General features: G+C 35.7%; 1 protein-coding gene across 2 annotated transcripts in view; it reads right to left on the bottom strand.

Moving 5' to 3' along the window:
• The window catches only part of ATG5 (autophagy related 5), an 81522-nt gene that overhangs the window by 37400 nt on the left and 28076 nt on the right, over positions 1-16046 (bottom strand). For both annotated transcript variants that reach the window (XM_062572691.1, XM_062572692.1), the window contains exon 6: positions 9798-9892. In XM_062572691.1, coding sequence (XP_062428675.1) covers positions 9798-9892 — 95 coding nt within the window. The remainder of the gene's footprint in view (positions 1-9797; positions 9893-16046) is intronic.

Genomic DNA, 16046 nt, shown 5'->3' with positions numbered 1-16046 from the left:
GAATAATTTAATTCTCTGTGGCTTAACAGAACATTCAAATGGCTTTCTGGAATGCCAGCATGTTGATTCTGAACTCCCTGCATCTTTGAATTTAAAATTTTTCTAAGGGAACCTTCACCTTTGTAAGTGGAGATATTGAGACCCCTGTGAGATGTTCAGAGATTATACTCTTTCACATCTGCAGCGAGTTTGTCATTTTGTAAGTTCATATTGCAGAACCTCATTTCCACTGGGTATGTCTGATGTTTACTTCTTGGTTGCAAGGGTTGCAGGCCTGGTAAGTTAAGTAAAAAGGCCACAGAACCACATTCCCTCAAAACTGAGGCATTTTCGCACTGTTGTTTCTGAGAAAGGCTGCAGCTGGTTCATAATTTCCACTGCTGTTGGGAAATATGGATTACTGGATAATAACTTATCTTCTTTGATTATTTTACATCCACAGGAAAATTTTCTTCAACAAGCTGCCAAATCACCTATGTAAGGACAGCATTTAGTGTTTCTTCAGTTGTCCTTAACCATTTTCTTTAAGGTTTTTAGGAGAAAAGTGAGTAGTGGGTTAGTGGATAGTGGGTTGAGAATGTATTGCCATCTGTTCTTTAAGGTATATTAAAGGATACCCCCTAAAGTGCTTGTTCACACTGGGACTCCAATCAGTATTCCCTATAGAACATGACCACTTGGAGGATGGTCTGCAAGATAAATGAAGGCCGAAGCACTACCCTCCACCAAAGTCACATTATTCTGATTCCAGTAGTATCACAATACTTAACAGTGTAGAGTAGCTCCCTAAGTCCATAAGATGGCCACTAATATTTCTAGAATGGAAGGACATTCAGCCTTAATCAATGCTTTATCATCTCTTGACTAGCCTGGACAAGACTTTTTACCGAATATGCAGTGAAAAATCTTGTGTTAAGATGGCCAGTCTTCCCAGAAAAGAAAAAAAATCAGTAAAATATCAAGGTATCTGAAGAGTCATTGAAAAAAAAAAAAAAAAAACAAACAAAAACCAAACACTGCTTTTAACAGTTGCAGTGTTTTATGCACATATGCAGAACTAAACCTAGCATAAAGGCAAGCAATTGAGTACTGCTTAGTTGTGAGGCAAACAACCTTAAGAAATGGATTTAAATGCAAAAAATTATATTGTTTTTCTTAAAAGCATTGTATGAAGTATTGTACTACACAACGCTTTCATCCACTTACAGAATTAAAACCACTGTTCTCCACAATAAGAATCAACTAAAAGAAATTCCTACAGTCAAGAGCAGTAAAATGTCTAACATTTCCAATGTGTGTTAATGCATACAGTATTCCTAGAGTATGGTGTCATACCCCACTTCCTAATAGGTTTGTTTCATTTCACAGTTGCATATATACAATTTACTTTCAGACTTTTAAGAAAGTACAAATAGAAATCTTGGTACTTTCCAAAAAAACCTAAAACACTATTTCTCGATCCTGAATTTTGTGCTAAAGTTAACCTGTTCTGTTTACTTATTTTTAAGTAAAACAAAAATAAGATGATGCACTAACACTGACAACTCAAAACAGATACAGCTGTGACTTGCAACTCAACCGACTTCAGCTTCTTCCATCATCATCATAAGCTACCCTTTAGTTAAACTCTTAAGCAGTATATAGCATATATGCTGCACTGACACAGAAATAACCCTTGAAAACAATGCATCTCTTACCCTCTGAAGAAGGAAAAAAAATCCACACTTGCTTTTCCTCTTATTCTGAATGCACAGCAATTCACCGTGTTTTTTTTTTTTTTTTGCTATTACTTTATAGTGTAATACATACAATTATGAAGGAATATAGTAACAGACTGCAAGCAAAAGTCCGTCCTGCTACAAAATAAGAACCAGACCGTGTAACTAAATACAAAGTGAAAGTGGCAAATCAGTTGGCATTGACTAAACTGAGTAAAACAGAGAAGTAAAATAATCAGATTTAATGATCAAAGGAAAAGGCAGAAATATATTAAAACATAGCATTGACAAGATCCAATAGTAACTCTATAAATAGTCTTAATTCAACTGAATTACTGCATCATTTATTGTCTTTATTCAATCTTCAACTCGTTTATATTCTTGAGAATTAACACTCGATTGAATACATACATTAACTTTCGTAACAAATTTAGGATGGTATATAGAGCACTACTTTAATAAAACAGCTCAGGGAAACAGGGAAACAAAAACTTAAATCTCAAGTTTTAAAATCAAATTTTTATCATGAATATTTACATATGCTTTTTTATTTCTGGGTTTATTAGCATAAGCCAGTTCGGAACAAAGATGAGAGCCTTACAAGAACAATTTGCTAAAAAAAGCTATAAATTTGTGATGAGGGAGTACATAAGGAGTGCATGTCAGATTAGTGATATTTTCACCAAACTGTCAATTATTTCATGACAGCTCAACACAAATTGAATGTTTTGCTAACGTAAATTAAAAAATAAAAATCTATGCAATAGTTTACGCAAAGTAACTTTATTCAGCGAGATACTACTGCTTTAGATCCTGAAAGAATCTAGGTGTATCAAAAGAGAATCAGATAAGATAAAGAAGATTTAAAAATTAAATACTGCACAGTTTTCCCCAACGCGCAGAATATTGGATATCCCTAAGTTATCTAAACTAGTTACAGCATAATTCAGAACCTCAAACTCACTCCTTTCTCATATGAGCAAAACTACTCTCTGTATACAAATCATGCTTATGTTCAACTCAGAAGTACTACTGCAGCTGATTTGGACAAGCCCGAGCTATCTTAAAGCTATCCAGCTTGGTAACAGTGCAACCACAGCTCAGAGTAGCTACCGAAGTTAAGGCTTTATAGCCTCATCTCTTCTCAGTCTCCCTCCTCGAGCTCTGTGCAACTCATACAATAGCTTTCAACTAGGCAGACTGACAGGTTTCCAGATAACAGCCACATTTACATAAGCTTTAGTCACATATCTGATAACAAATACAGTATATAATCCCAGAATTTCTTTTAAACTCTGTGAAGCCCCCATCCTGCAGCATGACTCTGAAAGGCACAAGGCTGATCTTGCACCTGGTTTCTTTGAAGTCTTTCACAAGGACTGCATGAACACCTCTTAACACAAAAAATCATGAACTTCAGCAGCAGATGGACTGAGCTAGCCCATTTCACTTTGCATTTAAGTGAACCACAAGAGCTCACACAATTATGGAACCTCAACTGTGACGATAGAAACCTTTGGCTGAAGGTGACAATTTGTTAAACAGCTATTAAAAGATAATACTTCTAGTGCAGAACTGAACATCAATCAAGTTTAGAAAACAAGTATTCACAGTAATTTATGGGTCTTGCTGCCCATACAGAATATTCCCTGCAAGTTTTATTTTCTTTATAAGGAGGCATTAGGAAAAATATTTGTTTACCAAAGCTTCTATACTTTCTTATTCATAGAGATTTGATTTTTGAAGAAATTTAAAATGGGTAAAAGCATGAGTTTTCAGTGTTTCTTCAGCACTGAACTATTGGTTTTAAAACTAAGTCATTCTGTACACTCTATTTTACTATGAAACAATTTTTTAATTTTTTTAGGACAGAAATTGAGTTGAGCATAGCACTGTTAGACAAACTAAACATAATTTGGCAAGAGTCTTTCTATTCACTCAGAATTGCTCTTTTAAAAAGAACGTTTTAAGAAATAAATTGCTCTATTTTCAGTAGGTCTTTTATGAAATTGGTACTTTTAATAAGAAAAAAAAAGTTGAACACAGGATTATATACATGTCTATTTGACAGCATTTTGCATTAGCCAACAAGAGATAGAAACTTGCTGTGTTATGTTGCCCTCTTCAGGTCGATAGCAGCTATATTTTCTAGCTATTTTGGTTGAAACTTGCAGTTTCAAGAAATAGCTAACTTTACCCTACCAATACTTCAAGTATTTCTAACCTAAAATCTTGTATAATCAAACTTAACTTTTGGTCTCCCAAACTTTAATACTAGCCTTGAGTCTTACCAAAATATTAGCTAGTGTTTGAAAAGAAGACTACAAAATAGCTTCAGCACAGGCAAGCAAGCCTCACTTAAAGAGCTCAGTTGATTCAGTTTATCAAATAAAGTTGAAGTTGCTGATATCACCTCTCTATGTGAACTTAGAAGTCAGAAGGCTTTAAAGTGGCAGAACGCAAAAAAAATCTAAGAACTGGAGTTGAAGTTGGGCAAATTCAACCTTGAAATGCAAAGAGACTTTTTGCGCAGAATAAAAAAGTTGAGCTTACTAGTATAAAATTATCACTTGAGGTCTTTACAATTGGGTCCAACATCCTTCCGAAAGATCTGCTTTGATTTAGCTTTTGAACATCTATCATTACACAGGTCAGTGGCGCTGATCTGCATAATTGTAATGGTCTTTGGAACTGATTATCTGAGCTCTGCCAACTAGCATGAAGACATGAATAAAGGTTTTCCACTGCTTGAGAAAGGGCCCTGCTGGGCTTCCAAGTCAGTTACCGGGCCAGAGAACAATAAAGTCTTGGAATACTTTGCTCCCTCCTCCCACCTCCCTGGTTTTACAGGACAAGTCAGAGTAGCCACCTCAATACTGCAACTTCAACATGAAGAGCAATATGTTAGATTTAACCAGTATATTCCAAAATATGGCAAATTTCAGTTATGTTACTAAAACAGATCTACATCAAAACAATTTGTGATTGTACAATTTGCCACAAAATTTTACAGGATTTATGATAGGAAAAAATCTTTGCAAAGCCAAGGCCTACTCCATAATTAGGCAATAAAATCAATAACTTATTCAAAACCCTTAGAAAACAGAGGCAAAGCCTCATTCCAATACCATCACATATCTAATACTCTAATAAAGGAACAAGCAAGCAAACAATCCCGGATCATCATCTCTTGGGCTGGCAAAAAGACATTTAGCCTACCGCAACCTAGTGAGGCTCTAGAACAGCTCAGCAGTCTTCCTATCATGACTAGTCTTATTTCATCCTCTTTCTCATGCTTTTTACATTTCATTCTTGAAAATAAAATTACTATTTCAACTTTAAATCCTATGTACTAGTAAGGTAGACTCCAAATAATCTGACACATGCAATTCACATTCCCAACGGGATGATGGGCACGCTGTTACGGAGATAGCAGGCAACCCTCACAATGCCCATCCCCAGTATCTTGTCCCACAGACTCGCTGGGACCATGCAGTCACTGAACTGCAAGGGCTGCACCTTAGTGGAATAATCCCACACAACAGGAAAACATTTGTGGCAGAAAGAGTGAGACAGAGCGAGAAGAGGTAGAGCGAGAGGGCAAGTGGGAGAAACTGAGAGCTGGCTGGGGACAGATAGAGGCCGAGGAAAGGAGAGTGTGACAGGGAGTGACAGAGTAAGCAGGAGGGAGGGAGACAGAGAGATGCATAGAGAGAGGTGCTGAGAGGCAGAGAGAGAGAGAGAGAGAGAGAGAGAAAGAGAGAGATGGAGACTGTGAGGAGAGACAAGGAGCCGGCACGACAGAGAGGGTTATCAGAGCTCAGGGATCATCACAAACTACGTGCACAGCAACAAGCGAGACCGAGAGCAATCCCATCTGCAGGACAAGACAGCAGACAGTGGTTGATGAGGCCAGTCTCCGCTAATATATAGAGAGACTCCTCTCCAGTTTGACTGATATGCTCTCTTCTAATGCCTGGAGCCAGAGGCTTTAGCACAGTCTGATGAAAACTTCTTGTTATTTATCAGCCTATAGTTTGTTCAATTAGAAAATGAAAAACCAACTAGTCTGATGGGGAAAGAAAAAAAAAATAATCAAGCCAAACTAGCTCTAGTACAGTATAAGAAAAGCAGCACCTTTTAGATGCATAATATATTTCATACATTACTATTACTTTCTCCCTCAAACAAATGCAAAATCATTCTATTCAACAGTACTATTAGAGCAAAAAGATTTTCATGCAACTATCAACTGCAACTATCAACTGAGCACATAGCCGCTTATGTGTGTGAAGTGATGATGCGGGCACTTCCCCCCCACATCTCCCCCAAGCCATGTGTGAATAAGGAAAACTGTCACAAAAATACAAACACTATTTTTAAACTGCCTCTATTACAAAGTTTCCACCTATCTCAAAGCTTCATCTGATGTGAGCTCCATAAGGCACAGTTTAGACAATGAGAGTTGGTAATACAACCTCCAGAATCTCTTAGCTAACTTTTAAAAGCCGAAGTTAGCTAGCTTTTAAATTTGCAATTCAACTAGTCATTAATGACATTTAATCTTTTTCAATGTTTCTTACGTTACATGCTAAGATTCTAGTCCAATCTTAGCTGCTACATGTAAGAGGTGCTGGACAAAGGCTTAAAATTACCTGTGGTTAGTTTAGTTCTGACTTAGCCAAGTACTCTGCTCGTATTTTTGCCATCTCTCCCCCACACACCATCAGATTTGGATACCACATGAGGTATGATTCATATTATTCTTTAGAAATGTACTTTAATAGACAAGCTTTACAAATGAAAGAGCCTTTGAGTTTTGAATATATCAGGCCTTCACTGAAAAGCAAGCAAGTTTTACTTTATTGTATGCATTCTTCTATAGCAACTTTCTCCAAAGTCAGATTTGACCACTATAAGACTGATTTTTCTTAGCTGATTTACATTTAATGCACTTTTACCACAATCTAGCACATTTAAAGAAAAATATTCACTCACTTCATACAGAAACAAAAGCAATCTAGGCAGTTCACAGAATTATCTTCTAGTACTTTGGGGTAATGGAGGCTACAGAGAGTAAGAGGAGGAACTCTGCCTACTGAAGGCAACGGTGCTAGAAGTCTGGGAACATCATGGCTCTTAAAGGAAGCATTATAAAACCCTGACATTCATACACATGCCATGATTCTGCAACAGCCTAGTAAGTTCCTGCTATCCACCCATGTATCTTTAAGCATCTACAAAAAATGTTATGTGAAAATATGTAGGGAATCAATGCCTACTTTGGTACAAACCAAAGCTAAACTAGCTTTCAGGTAGTTACCTATGTATACGCAAGCAATTACAATACAAAGCCCAATTTTGTCACCAAAAAGGGAACTAAAATGCATTTAAGAGGGTGAGATGTTTAAAGATGTCTTAAGAATACTTTTGAGTCAGTTATTTCAGCATATGCAAGTCTGTCACTAGGTACTGTAGATTTATGCTGAGAAGAATGGACTCCTCACTTGAAAAAAAGGTATAGTCTCACTACTCTTAACACTTTCTGAAAATTCCTCTAAATACATAAGCTCTTATGATGAGCAGTAATCAGTGCACACAGTGACAAACCAAACCAAAAAAAAAACGTTAGGAATACCTGCATCAACCTTCTGAAAGGGAGCAACATCACTGAAAGTATTTGTAACTATTAAGAACAGTATTACTGAAAATAATGTACACAAGCCTTCCAAAGGACTGCCTCAGTATCATCTTCATTTGCGTTTAGCTTTCCAGTCTTATTTAGGTATTTGAGGTACACTCAAATAGGCTTACTGAGTACACTCAAGCAAGGGTTTCCAAAGAAAAGGTGACAAAGATGTTTATCATCAAGTACTACCAACATACGTAAAGGGATAGACATTATTGAATTTGCTTTTGTTTTGGATTTTTTTCAACTTTCCTAGCATGAAATCATGTGATATTACAGAAGTCTTCCCTCATGACTTAAAGATCCCTACTTTATTCGAGCAGCAAAACTTCCACTTAGCACACCCATTTCTGTAGTTACTATTAAAAGATTTTTCTTCAAAAAGACTACTAAAAAATAAATAACTTGGTTACCAACAAATAAAATACCGAGTGAACTACTTTCTCTGATACATAGTTTTTGATTGTCATACAAACCTTGCCATCTGCTACGATCTTCGACAAAATAACTGACTTCCGTTCTCAATCTAAGGTTTCATTATGACAGTAAATCTGTCCTATATCTAACATGAAAAATTACATCAGTCCCATAGCAAGATCATGTAGGTTGATATATTTTAATGAGTCATTAAAGCCGATTATAAAGTAATATCATTACTGTGAATAAAAGGCTTTTCCTATAGTGACAGGTACAAAATATAAATATATATAGACGTAAACATTTCAATCTTAAAGACAGGACAGAGCAAAACTGCTTAATTCATGATAGACTACATGAATTCTGTATAAGCTTCTAACTATGCTTAATTCAAAACTTCATCCCAAGCTTAATGCTAAAAAATTGAGGAGACACGAAAAAAATTGTACATATCTCAAGGAATTTTTCTCCAAATAAAAAGTTTCTGGGAAAAATAAGATTGGTATATTAAATTAGAAAAAAAAAAAAATCAAAGTTAGTGTGAGATTTGAGGAAGATTACATAAGGTTACAACTAATTGTCAACACTTTCTATGATCTTCAGATATAGTTCTAATCCCTGAAAAAAGCATGACAGAAGTGAGCCAAAAAGCAACTATTAGTGCAAAATTAAACTATTTTCATTAGTCAGTTATTAGTTTCAGAAGTCTACAAGAACTATCTTGTAAATCTAATTTAGTTTCAAATTTATTATTTATTATAAAATTTAAGAAGCATAGAATGGATAAACTATTTTACATTTAAAATAACCAACAAAAGACAGAAAAATGTGCAAGTAATCCACACAATTTGTGAGAGTTTTCTAAGTCTGTTTAGCACAAGTAAATGCAACCCAATAGCTTCAATTCATACCCCACAGGTACTCTTTGAATTCTCAGACAGCCACTATTTTATTAATAGATATCCTGAAGAAGAGACAACATTTATGTAGTTATTTTATTTTTAAACACACTGCAAGACGTGAGGGGGAATTTCTTCCCTGTGAGAGTGACAGAGCACTGGCACAGGTTGCCCAGAGAGGTTGTGGAGTCTCCTTCTCTGGAGATCTTCAAGGCCCACCTGGATGCAACCCTGTCTAACATGCTCCAGGTGACCCTGCTGAGTGGGGAGGTTGGACTAGATGATCTCCAGAGGTCCCTTCCAACCTTATTGATTCTATGATTAAGACATTTTACTTCACTGACTAATTGCTAAGCTTTTATCACTAGACACATTACAGAAGTTATCTTAGTTTCAGTAATGCTAAAAAGATTACTGTAGACAACCAGCTTTCACCAGATCAAAAAAAATTCCACAGATCTGGAAAACAAAAACTGTTTCATTTTTATCTTATGTTAGAACTTTTCCAACATATAAATGAAAAAACGCTCACACTGAGAATATATCATAAAACATGTCACAGATGTATACACATTTTTTAACTTGAAAAGTTTCTAAAAATTTAGAAAATATAAGGAGATGATTAGAAGACAAAGGTAAGACCTAAACCATTCATGGGGCCTTAGAATACCATCAAGAGAAGCCTATGTAGGTGCTGAGAAAAAAAGGGTTGTTCCCCAAATGTTTGACTTTGCCCTTTTAGAGGGCATTTTACAGTCAAAGCAGTCTTCACCCGTAGCAGTTTTTTTAACGACAGAATTTGCTTTTTTTTTTTTTAAGGCATCTATACCATCTTCTGTACATTCTTGAGTATTACACCCTTCTCATGCAATGAATGACAAACACTTATTAGAATAAATACTGTCCATTCGGCTTTGCTAAATTCATCCAACTCAAGAGTCCAACAAAGATGAGTATACAAACTAAGCTTTACCATAACATTAAAAAATAATATACATGATTCCACACAATTGAGATTATGTTATATGACATCTTAGAAGAGTTCGGTAAAATTTTTATTTCATTTTCTCCTACCTGATAAATTCTAAATGGGATGTATCGGAATCCACTATCTTCTGGAGGATACTCCATGAGTTTTCGATTTATGGCCCAAAACTGCTCAAATTTATCTGTGAAGGTAAAAGTGGATTCTGTTAATACAAACACCATATATTCTTCTTTAGCTAAAAAGACATCTGCAATCATCTGCATCCTCCTATGAAAACAGTAATACAGTAAGTTATTGAACTGAAAGAGAAAGCACCTTGAATTCATATTGCTTCTTCCATTGCTAGAGAAATAGTGCTGTGCATTACAAATTGCACTACCTGAATTAATAGTGCCTGTTTCCTACACTCTCTTGCTACTGTTACAGTCTTGCATCTAGTTAAAAAGATCTAATTGTTTTTAACTATAGATGAACAATACATGCAAAAGCTAGAGAAACTAAAAAGCACTAAAAAAAAAATTTGAGGGGGTTATATTTGGATACATAAGTCTTCAGATAATCTGCAATGATATACAATAAAATCAGAAAATGTACTGCCAGTTTGATGGCATGATGGGAAAATAAAAGCTTGCTATACTTGAAATACGTTTTTGTTAATAATAGCCAGATAACTTTGTTTAGTAAAAGAAGCTCAACGCTGCATATAATACATTATTTGATTCTTGTAATGTCTGAGGAAGATAACTTTATGATTAAAACTTGTAAAACACATTAATAGCAGCATAGGTCTAGAGTGGTACGTGCCTTTATAGATGCAAATCAGTTATTCAAATCAAGTAAGCAAACCAGAAGTGACAGAAAGGAGTACAAAGAATTAAGACGAATAAAGCTAACACTAGCATTACTGGAGAAGGCAGCATTAGAATAGGAACAACAAAGGACAAGTTTCCTCATAGGCCCTAACACTTCATGACGAAATACAATAGATAGTCAGAGACTGTATTCTTTTTGGAGGACTATATCTCTCCCAGAACTGTGTTCAGCTGAGTTGCAAAAAGACTGAACGTAACTGGTTTAGAATTCAATCACCATGAACCAATTCCGAAATCTATCCCACCGAGCAAAGGCTCTTCTAACTACCCACATGCTTAGTAACAACTAAAGCAATTGCAGAACATCTGAGATTTGCATCACTCCCCAAGCACACAACATAGCTGCCAGTCAGTGATCAAGGGCATAAGCTAATACACATTGCAGAGTTTGATGCACGTTGCTTTTCCTGAATGAATATGACAAAGCAGGAATTTCCAAGAAACAGTAAACAAACTACTACCAGGCACTCCGTAGAAGCATTTCCTGATGCTTATCTAAAACTTTTTCTGCATCCTTGTTTCTTGATTAGCAGTAAGTAGTTCTTGATAAGTACTTATCTGAACCACCATGAGCATCACAACACAGGCACCTGCCAGGGATTAGGAACTGCCTGGATGCAGGGTGCTAAGCCTGCATCTCTCCTGCTGGCAGCTGCAGCAGGTGCCAGTGACCCCAACAGCTCTGCAAGCTAACTGCACCCAAGCAAGCCCTCACTTGGGAAGCCCAGAGTCACGTATTTGCTTTTATAATGTTTGACAGAAAGATGACTGCATACTCTTCTTGAACTCTGTACTCTGCCAATGGGAAGGTAAAGATTTAGCATACCATCCTCACATTTGGAAACAGTGTTCAGAAAATGGCTTACAGCTTTCACAACAAACTATGTGGACAGGCATCATACAGTAGGCATTAATCTATAGCACAATTACTACTTCTGCCTCTACTGTACAGTCAGTAAGATGATTAATTATGGCAATACACAAAAATTAAGTAATAAACACCTATTTAAGCCAGTGAGCTTCAGAGGACCTTAGATCCTTAAACAAGGAATCTACATCCTGGAGACACCCTACCTGAACAAAAAACAAAACAAATGTTAATTTACTTGTTTAATGATCAAATTATAGCACCTAGGAAAGACAAGTAGACTGCTTATTGTTTTCAAAATGCAACAGAGATGAGCAGCACATGTTTTAGATCAGCAGAACATGAAATTCTGAACAAGCAACAGACTTATGGTAAGAAGCATAGAGTTCCTTACGGCATCTACAGCAAGTAAGTGAATCCTTGTAGGACAAAAAAAATTAGACTCGGGTCATCCACAGCCAGCTCACTTCCATTTTTCATTCTGGCTACCATACCTCCCTGAAATCATGTGACAGATGATGCATAAACACAAGAAACATCTGTCTAAAATTAGGGATGTTAAAAAGATTCCAAAAGCTGATCATAGCAGTTCAAGCTCATTATGTATATATAGGGGCAAACAGACTATTTTGAAGAAAATTATTAAGTAAAAAAAATCTGTTCTCTACTACCAGTAACTAAGGAGATCGCCCCAGGAGTGCTCTCTGTCCTTTCCTATTTTAAGCTGGGAGGGGGTGGAGGGGAGAAAACTGCAGCTACATTTAATGTAAAGATTCGGTTTCTCTCTCTTCAGCATATACTTTTAAATCTGTATTTGCATTTAACACAACATCAGCATATTTTTTTTGCCTACAACTTTCTACATTATATTCAGGTTTATCTGTTATTTAATCTCCCATCTACTTCCTCTAACATAAAAATGTAAATAGCTTAGCTGTCCACTGATACTTTTCTCCTCTATTCCCCAACCAATTGTTGGTAATTTTATTTAAGGTAAATTATTTAAGAGTTTATACTTTTCTAATTCTTCTCTGAACACTTAGACAACACTAAAGACAACCTCTTATTTCACCAAAAATTCTTCATTTCTAATAAATTCAGTAGTTTCTAAATATAACAGCAATAAAAGCATGACAGTCCAACAATAAACTTGTTACAATCAAATAGGTTTTGTCAAGCCACCTAATATCTAGGAAAGTGAAAAATTTCCTGGTAAATTAGCTAGACACAATGGAGTCAGACATTTTAAGGCACGCCTACAATGTGTATATAGCACTGTTTGAAAATATCTAAGCTAAGTGATCTTCATAACCTTATATTACTGTGTTCTAAACATTTCTATGGGTACAATATTTTTACTACAGAAAGATGAGTTGGGTATAAAGAGTTAACCATATAATTTTAAAGAAAGCAGCAAGAAAAAAATCACTGCAATTTCATATTGATACATATGAACCTAGCAACTGCTTTTATCATCATTGGATGCATTGACTGAACGCTAAGGATCCAAAATATACCATCCAAAAATAACAGCTTTAGCAGAACCCTTAAGATTCAAAACTAAGGGGGAAAAAAAAAGTACAACTTGAAAATATGAGTGAAAGGATTCAACATTCTGATTTTCATTTTTTGTATGTCAGTACCTCTTGACAAAAGGTACTTAAGGAAGCTACTACTGCTCTACATGCAGTAAGAGCTCATTAGAGCTTTTGCTACACAGGAATTAAAAGCAGCAAGCTGCTGGCCGGAAATTTGACAATCAAAACAAAACTCAAGTTTTTGGCAAGCCAGTAAACAAGGAAGAGTTCTCTACTTATCAGCAAAAACACTTTACACGCTCATCTCCCTCCCTTAAAAAAAAAGGTTACGCAGCCTACATGATACACAATATCTAGACTCCTATAATAGTCACATCTGATTACTTTTGTTTTCCATGATCCAACTTGTTTTTATGAAAGTGCTTGACCAATGTGTTAAAGAGTTTCTATATTAGCAAAAAGTAGTACTTGCAAAAGGCAGATGTTCACATCTGAATAACAATATTTAAATTAATGGCAATAAGGTTTGAAGGGAGCAATGAAATTAGTGATAGCATTAAAATGGCAAATGACTACTAATCATACTTCTGAAACAAGAGAGAAAAGCTGCTATCTACCTTTGCCTGAAGTGATACACAAAATTTCGCTCTCTGAATTTCATGTCAAAGATTGGAAATTTAACAGTCAAATAATGGAAAAGAGAAACAGCTGAAAATGTATCAGCTAAACCATTGATAAAGATTTTATTTATAAATATTCATTTATTAGGAATGCAGTCATTGCATGTCTCAACACCAGACACTAGCCTACAGTATTAGGGAACAGAAGATGTAGATGTACAGAATTGAAGTTTTGAGAATATGCATTCGCATATACAGAAATGTTAAGAAAGAGTAGTAAGACTACAAGAACTTAATGCTGTCTATAATAACAGTGATGTATACAAATATACAAATTAACCAATCAACAGATTAAACAAACCTCAAACATGAATTTACAAACACAGCAAGCCAAACATGAGCATAATACGCATCTTCAGAGAACTATCACTGAAATAATTCATGCCTTTAAAGTCTCCTTTAAAACAGTCTCAAAAAAGTTGTTAAAAGACAACGCCTTGAGAATGGCAAGACTAAACATCTATTAAATAAGACTGGAGATCACTTAATAGTCATTGAAATAAATGTAATTGCTATAAATTTATTATTTGGATTTAAAAGATGAGAGCACAGTGGCCATGGCACATGCTCAGTTAAAATGGCATTTCCTAGCAGAAGGCTAGAGACCCTTTTTGTTAACGTTTCTTCCTCCCTAAGATCCCAAAGCAGACACAGCATCCCCAACACAGTTTACCAGTTCTGAGCAGTCACTTCCATCACCAGCTAGCTATCTGCTTGTGGAGGCAATGGTTAAAGCAGCCCACTGTTTAATCTTCATTTCTGCAAGAGCACACTGATGGCTTTTGTTCAGTAGATGTGTCCACCAAGTCTCCTTTCCACAAAGTTGCTTCCCCGTTAGTCCAGAGGGTACAATGAAGTATGATTTTTTTCTGTCTCTTCTGTAGGACTTCGCACTTGGGTCAGTTAACTTTGGGAGGCTCCTGTTGGCCTGTTCCTCTAGCTTATCAAGGTCCTTCTGAATGGCAGACCTGCCTTCCAGTGTATCAACCACTGCAATTTTTTTCTTTTAATCATAAAAAAAAAACTTGCTATGCGTGTAATCTATCACATCATTCATATAACCCGGAACCATATTGTACGGAGACCTATAGCTGTAAGCAGATGATGTAAAGTGCGTTTTCTTAACACTAAACTAAACATACTTTCTACTGACTTGTGTTCTAACAAACATTGCCTTTAACTATTAAAGCCAGAAAAGAATCTTCCCAAAATTTAGCATCAATTCTACTTCTGTATTGTTTCCAGAAACAAACTCTACAGGTACACATAATTCTGCTGACTGAAGAGCAATTCTAAGCAATTTTATACAAAGTTAAATTTTGTGCAGTATGCCTCAACGTGAATCAACTTTACGTGAATCAACTTTGCTGATGAAGGATAAACATTTTAAACATTTCAAAATTAATTTTATTAGGCTATTTAGAAACACTATTTACAGCTGGTTATTCTCATTTCTCAGCTATTTAAAGACCTCTCTGCAAGCGACTTTAAGCCATCTAAACTCACTGTTCTTACTCTTATAAAACAAAAACGCAGATAACCAAGACTGTCAAGAATTTTAGGAAGACTCAGATACATGCCTGACCTTTGCTGGCTGGTAAAATTCAGTACTGGCCTATTGACAGCATTGTTTACAATATCTGTATGGCACTTTTAAATCTCAAGACTTTTTTTCTTTTCTGTTTTACACATTGCCATAATCCACAGTTTGAAAAAAATACTCTTCTTTTTAGGCATTTAGATTACTTGCATATTTTGCTAGATCATACAAGTGACAGATCGTATAAATCCACAGTTAAAGACGGCAGACAAGTTCACTAGTCTTTTCAGGCTGTCTTCAGGCAAGGAGGTAAACTATTGCATGTGGAGAGGTAGGAGGATAGTAACTGTTCCAGTAATGTAAGTGACAGAAGCTAGCCACAGAATGATGTGAAGAATATTTTCACATCTCATGTACTGAAGCAACAGCATTCAAAGAATGTCATACCTTACCAACATCTGTGTGATTCTTTTCACTTTTTTAAACACACATGCATAGTTTCCCTATGTAGAAATCAGTAAATCAGGAAAAGTTCAAGGGAAAAAAATCAAAATGGCATACCTTCTTTTTGCTGGCTGTATGTGAAAAGTCATATGTGAAAATGCACACTTACTACTTAAATTAAGATTTTTGTATGGCCGAAAAGCAGGAGATCTCAGTAAGTACTGTGGCTTAAACTAAAGAGAAAGTGCTGGTTAGTATCAAACAAAATATTGCAATCTACTTCTTGCACATAAGGTTGTATTAAAAAAAAAAAAAAAAAAAAAAAAAGACGACGACAACTGAGCAGCAGGGCTTGTTACAGCTTACTTTGCTAAGTCAAAGGGAAAATGACTC

This window comes from Rhea pennata, chromosome 3 (assembly GCF_028389875.1).
Source record: "Rhea pennata isolate bPtePen1 chromosome 3, bPtePen1.pri, whole genome shotgun sequence".
NCBI classification, from domain to species: domain Eukaryota; kingdom Metazoa; phylum Chordata; class Aves; order Rheiformes; family Rheidae; genus Rhea; species Rhea pennata.
Note: the sequence above shows the minus strand (reverse complement) of the source record. Positions and strands in the feature narration are given on the sequence as shown.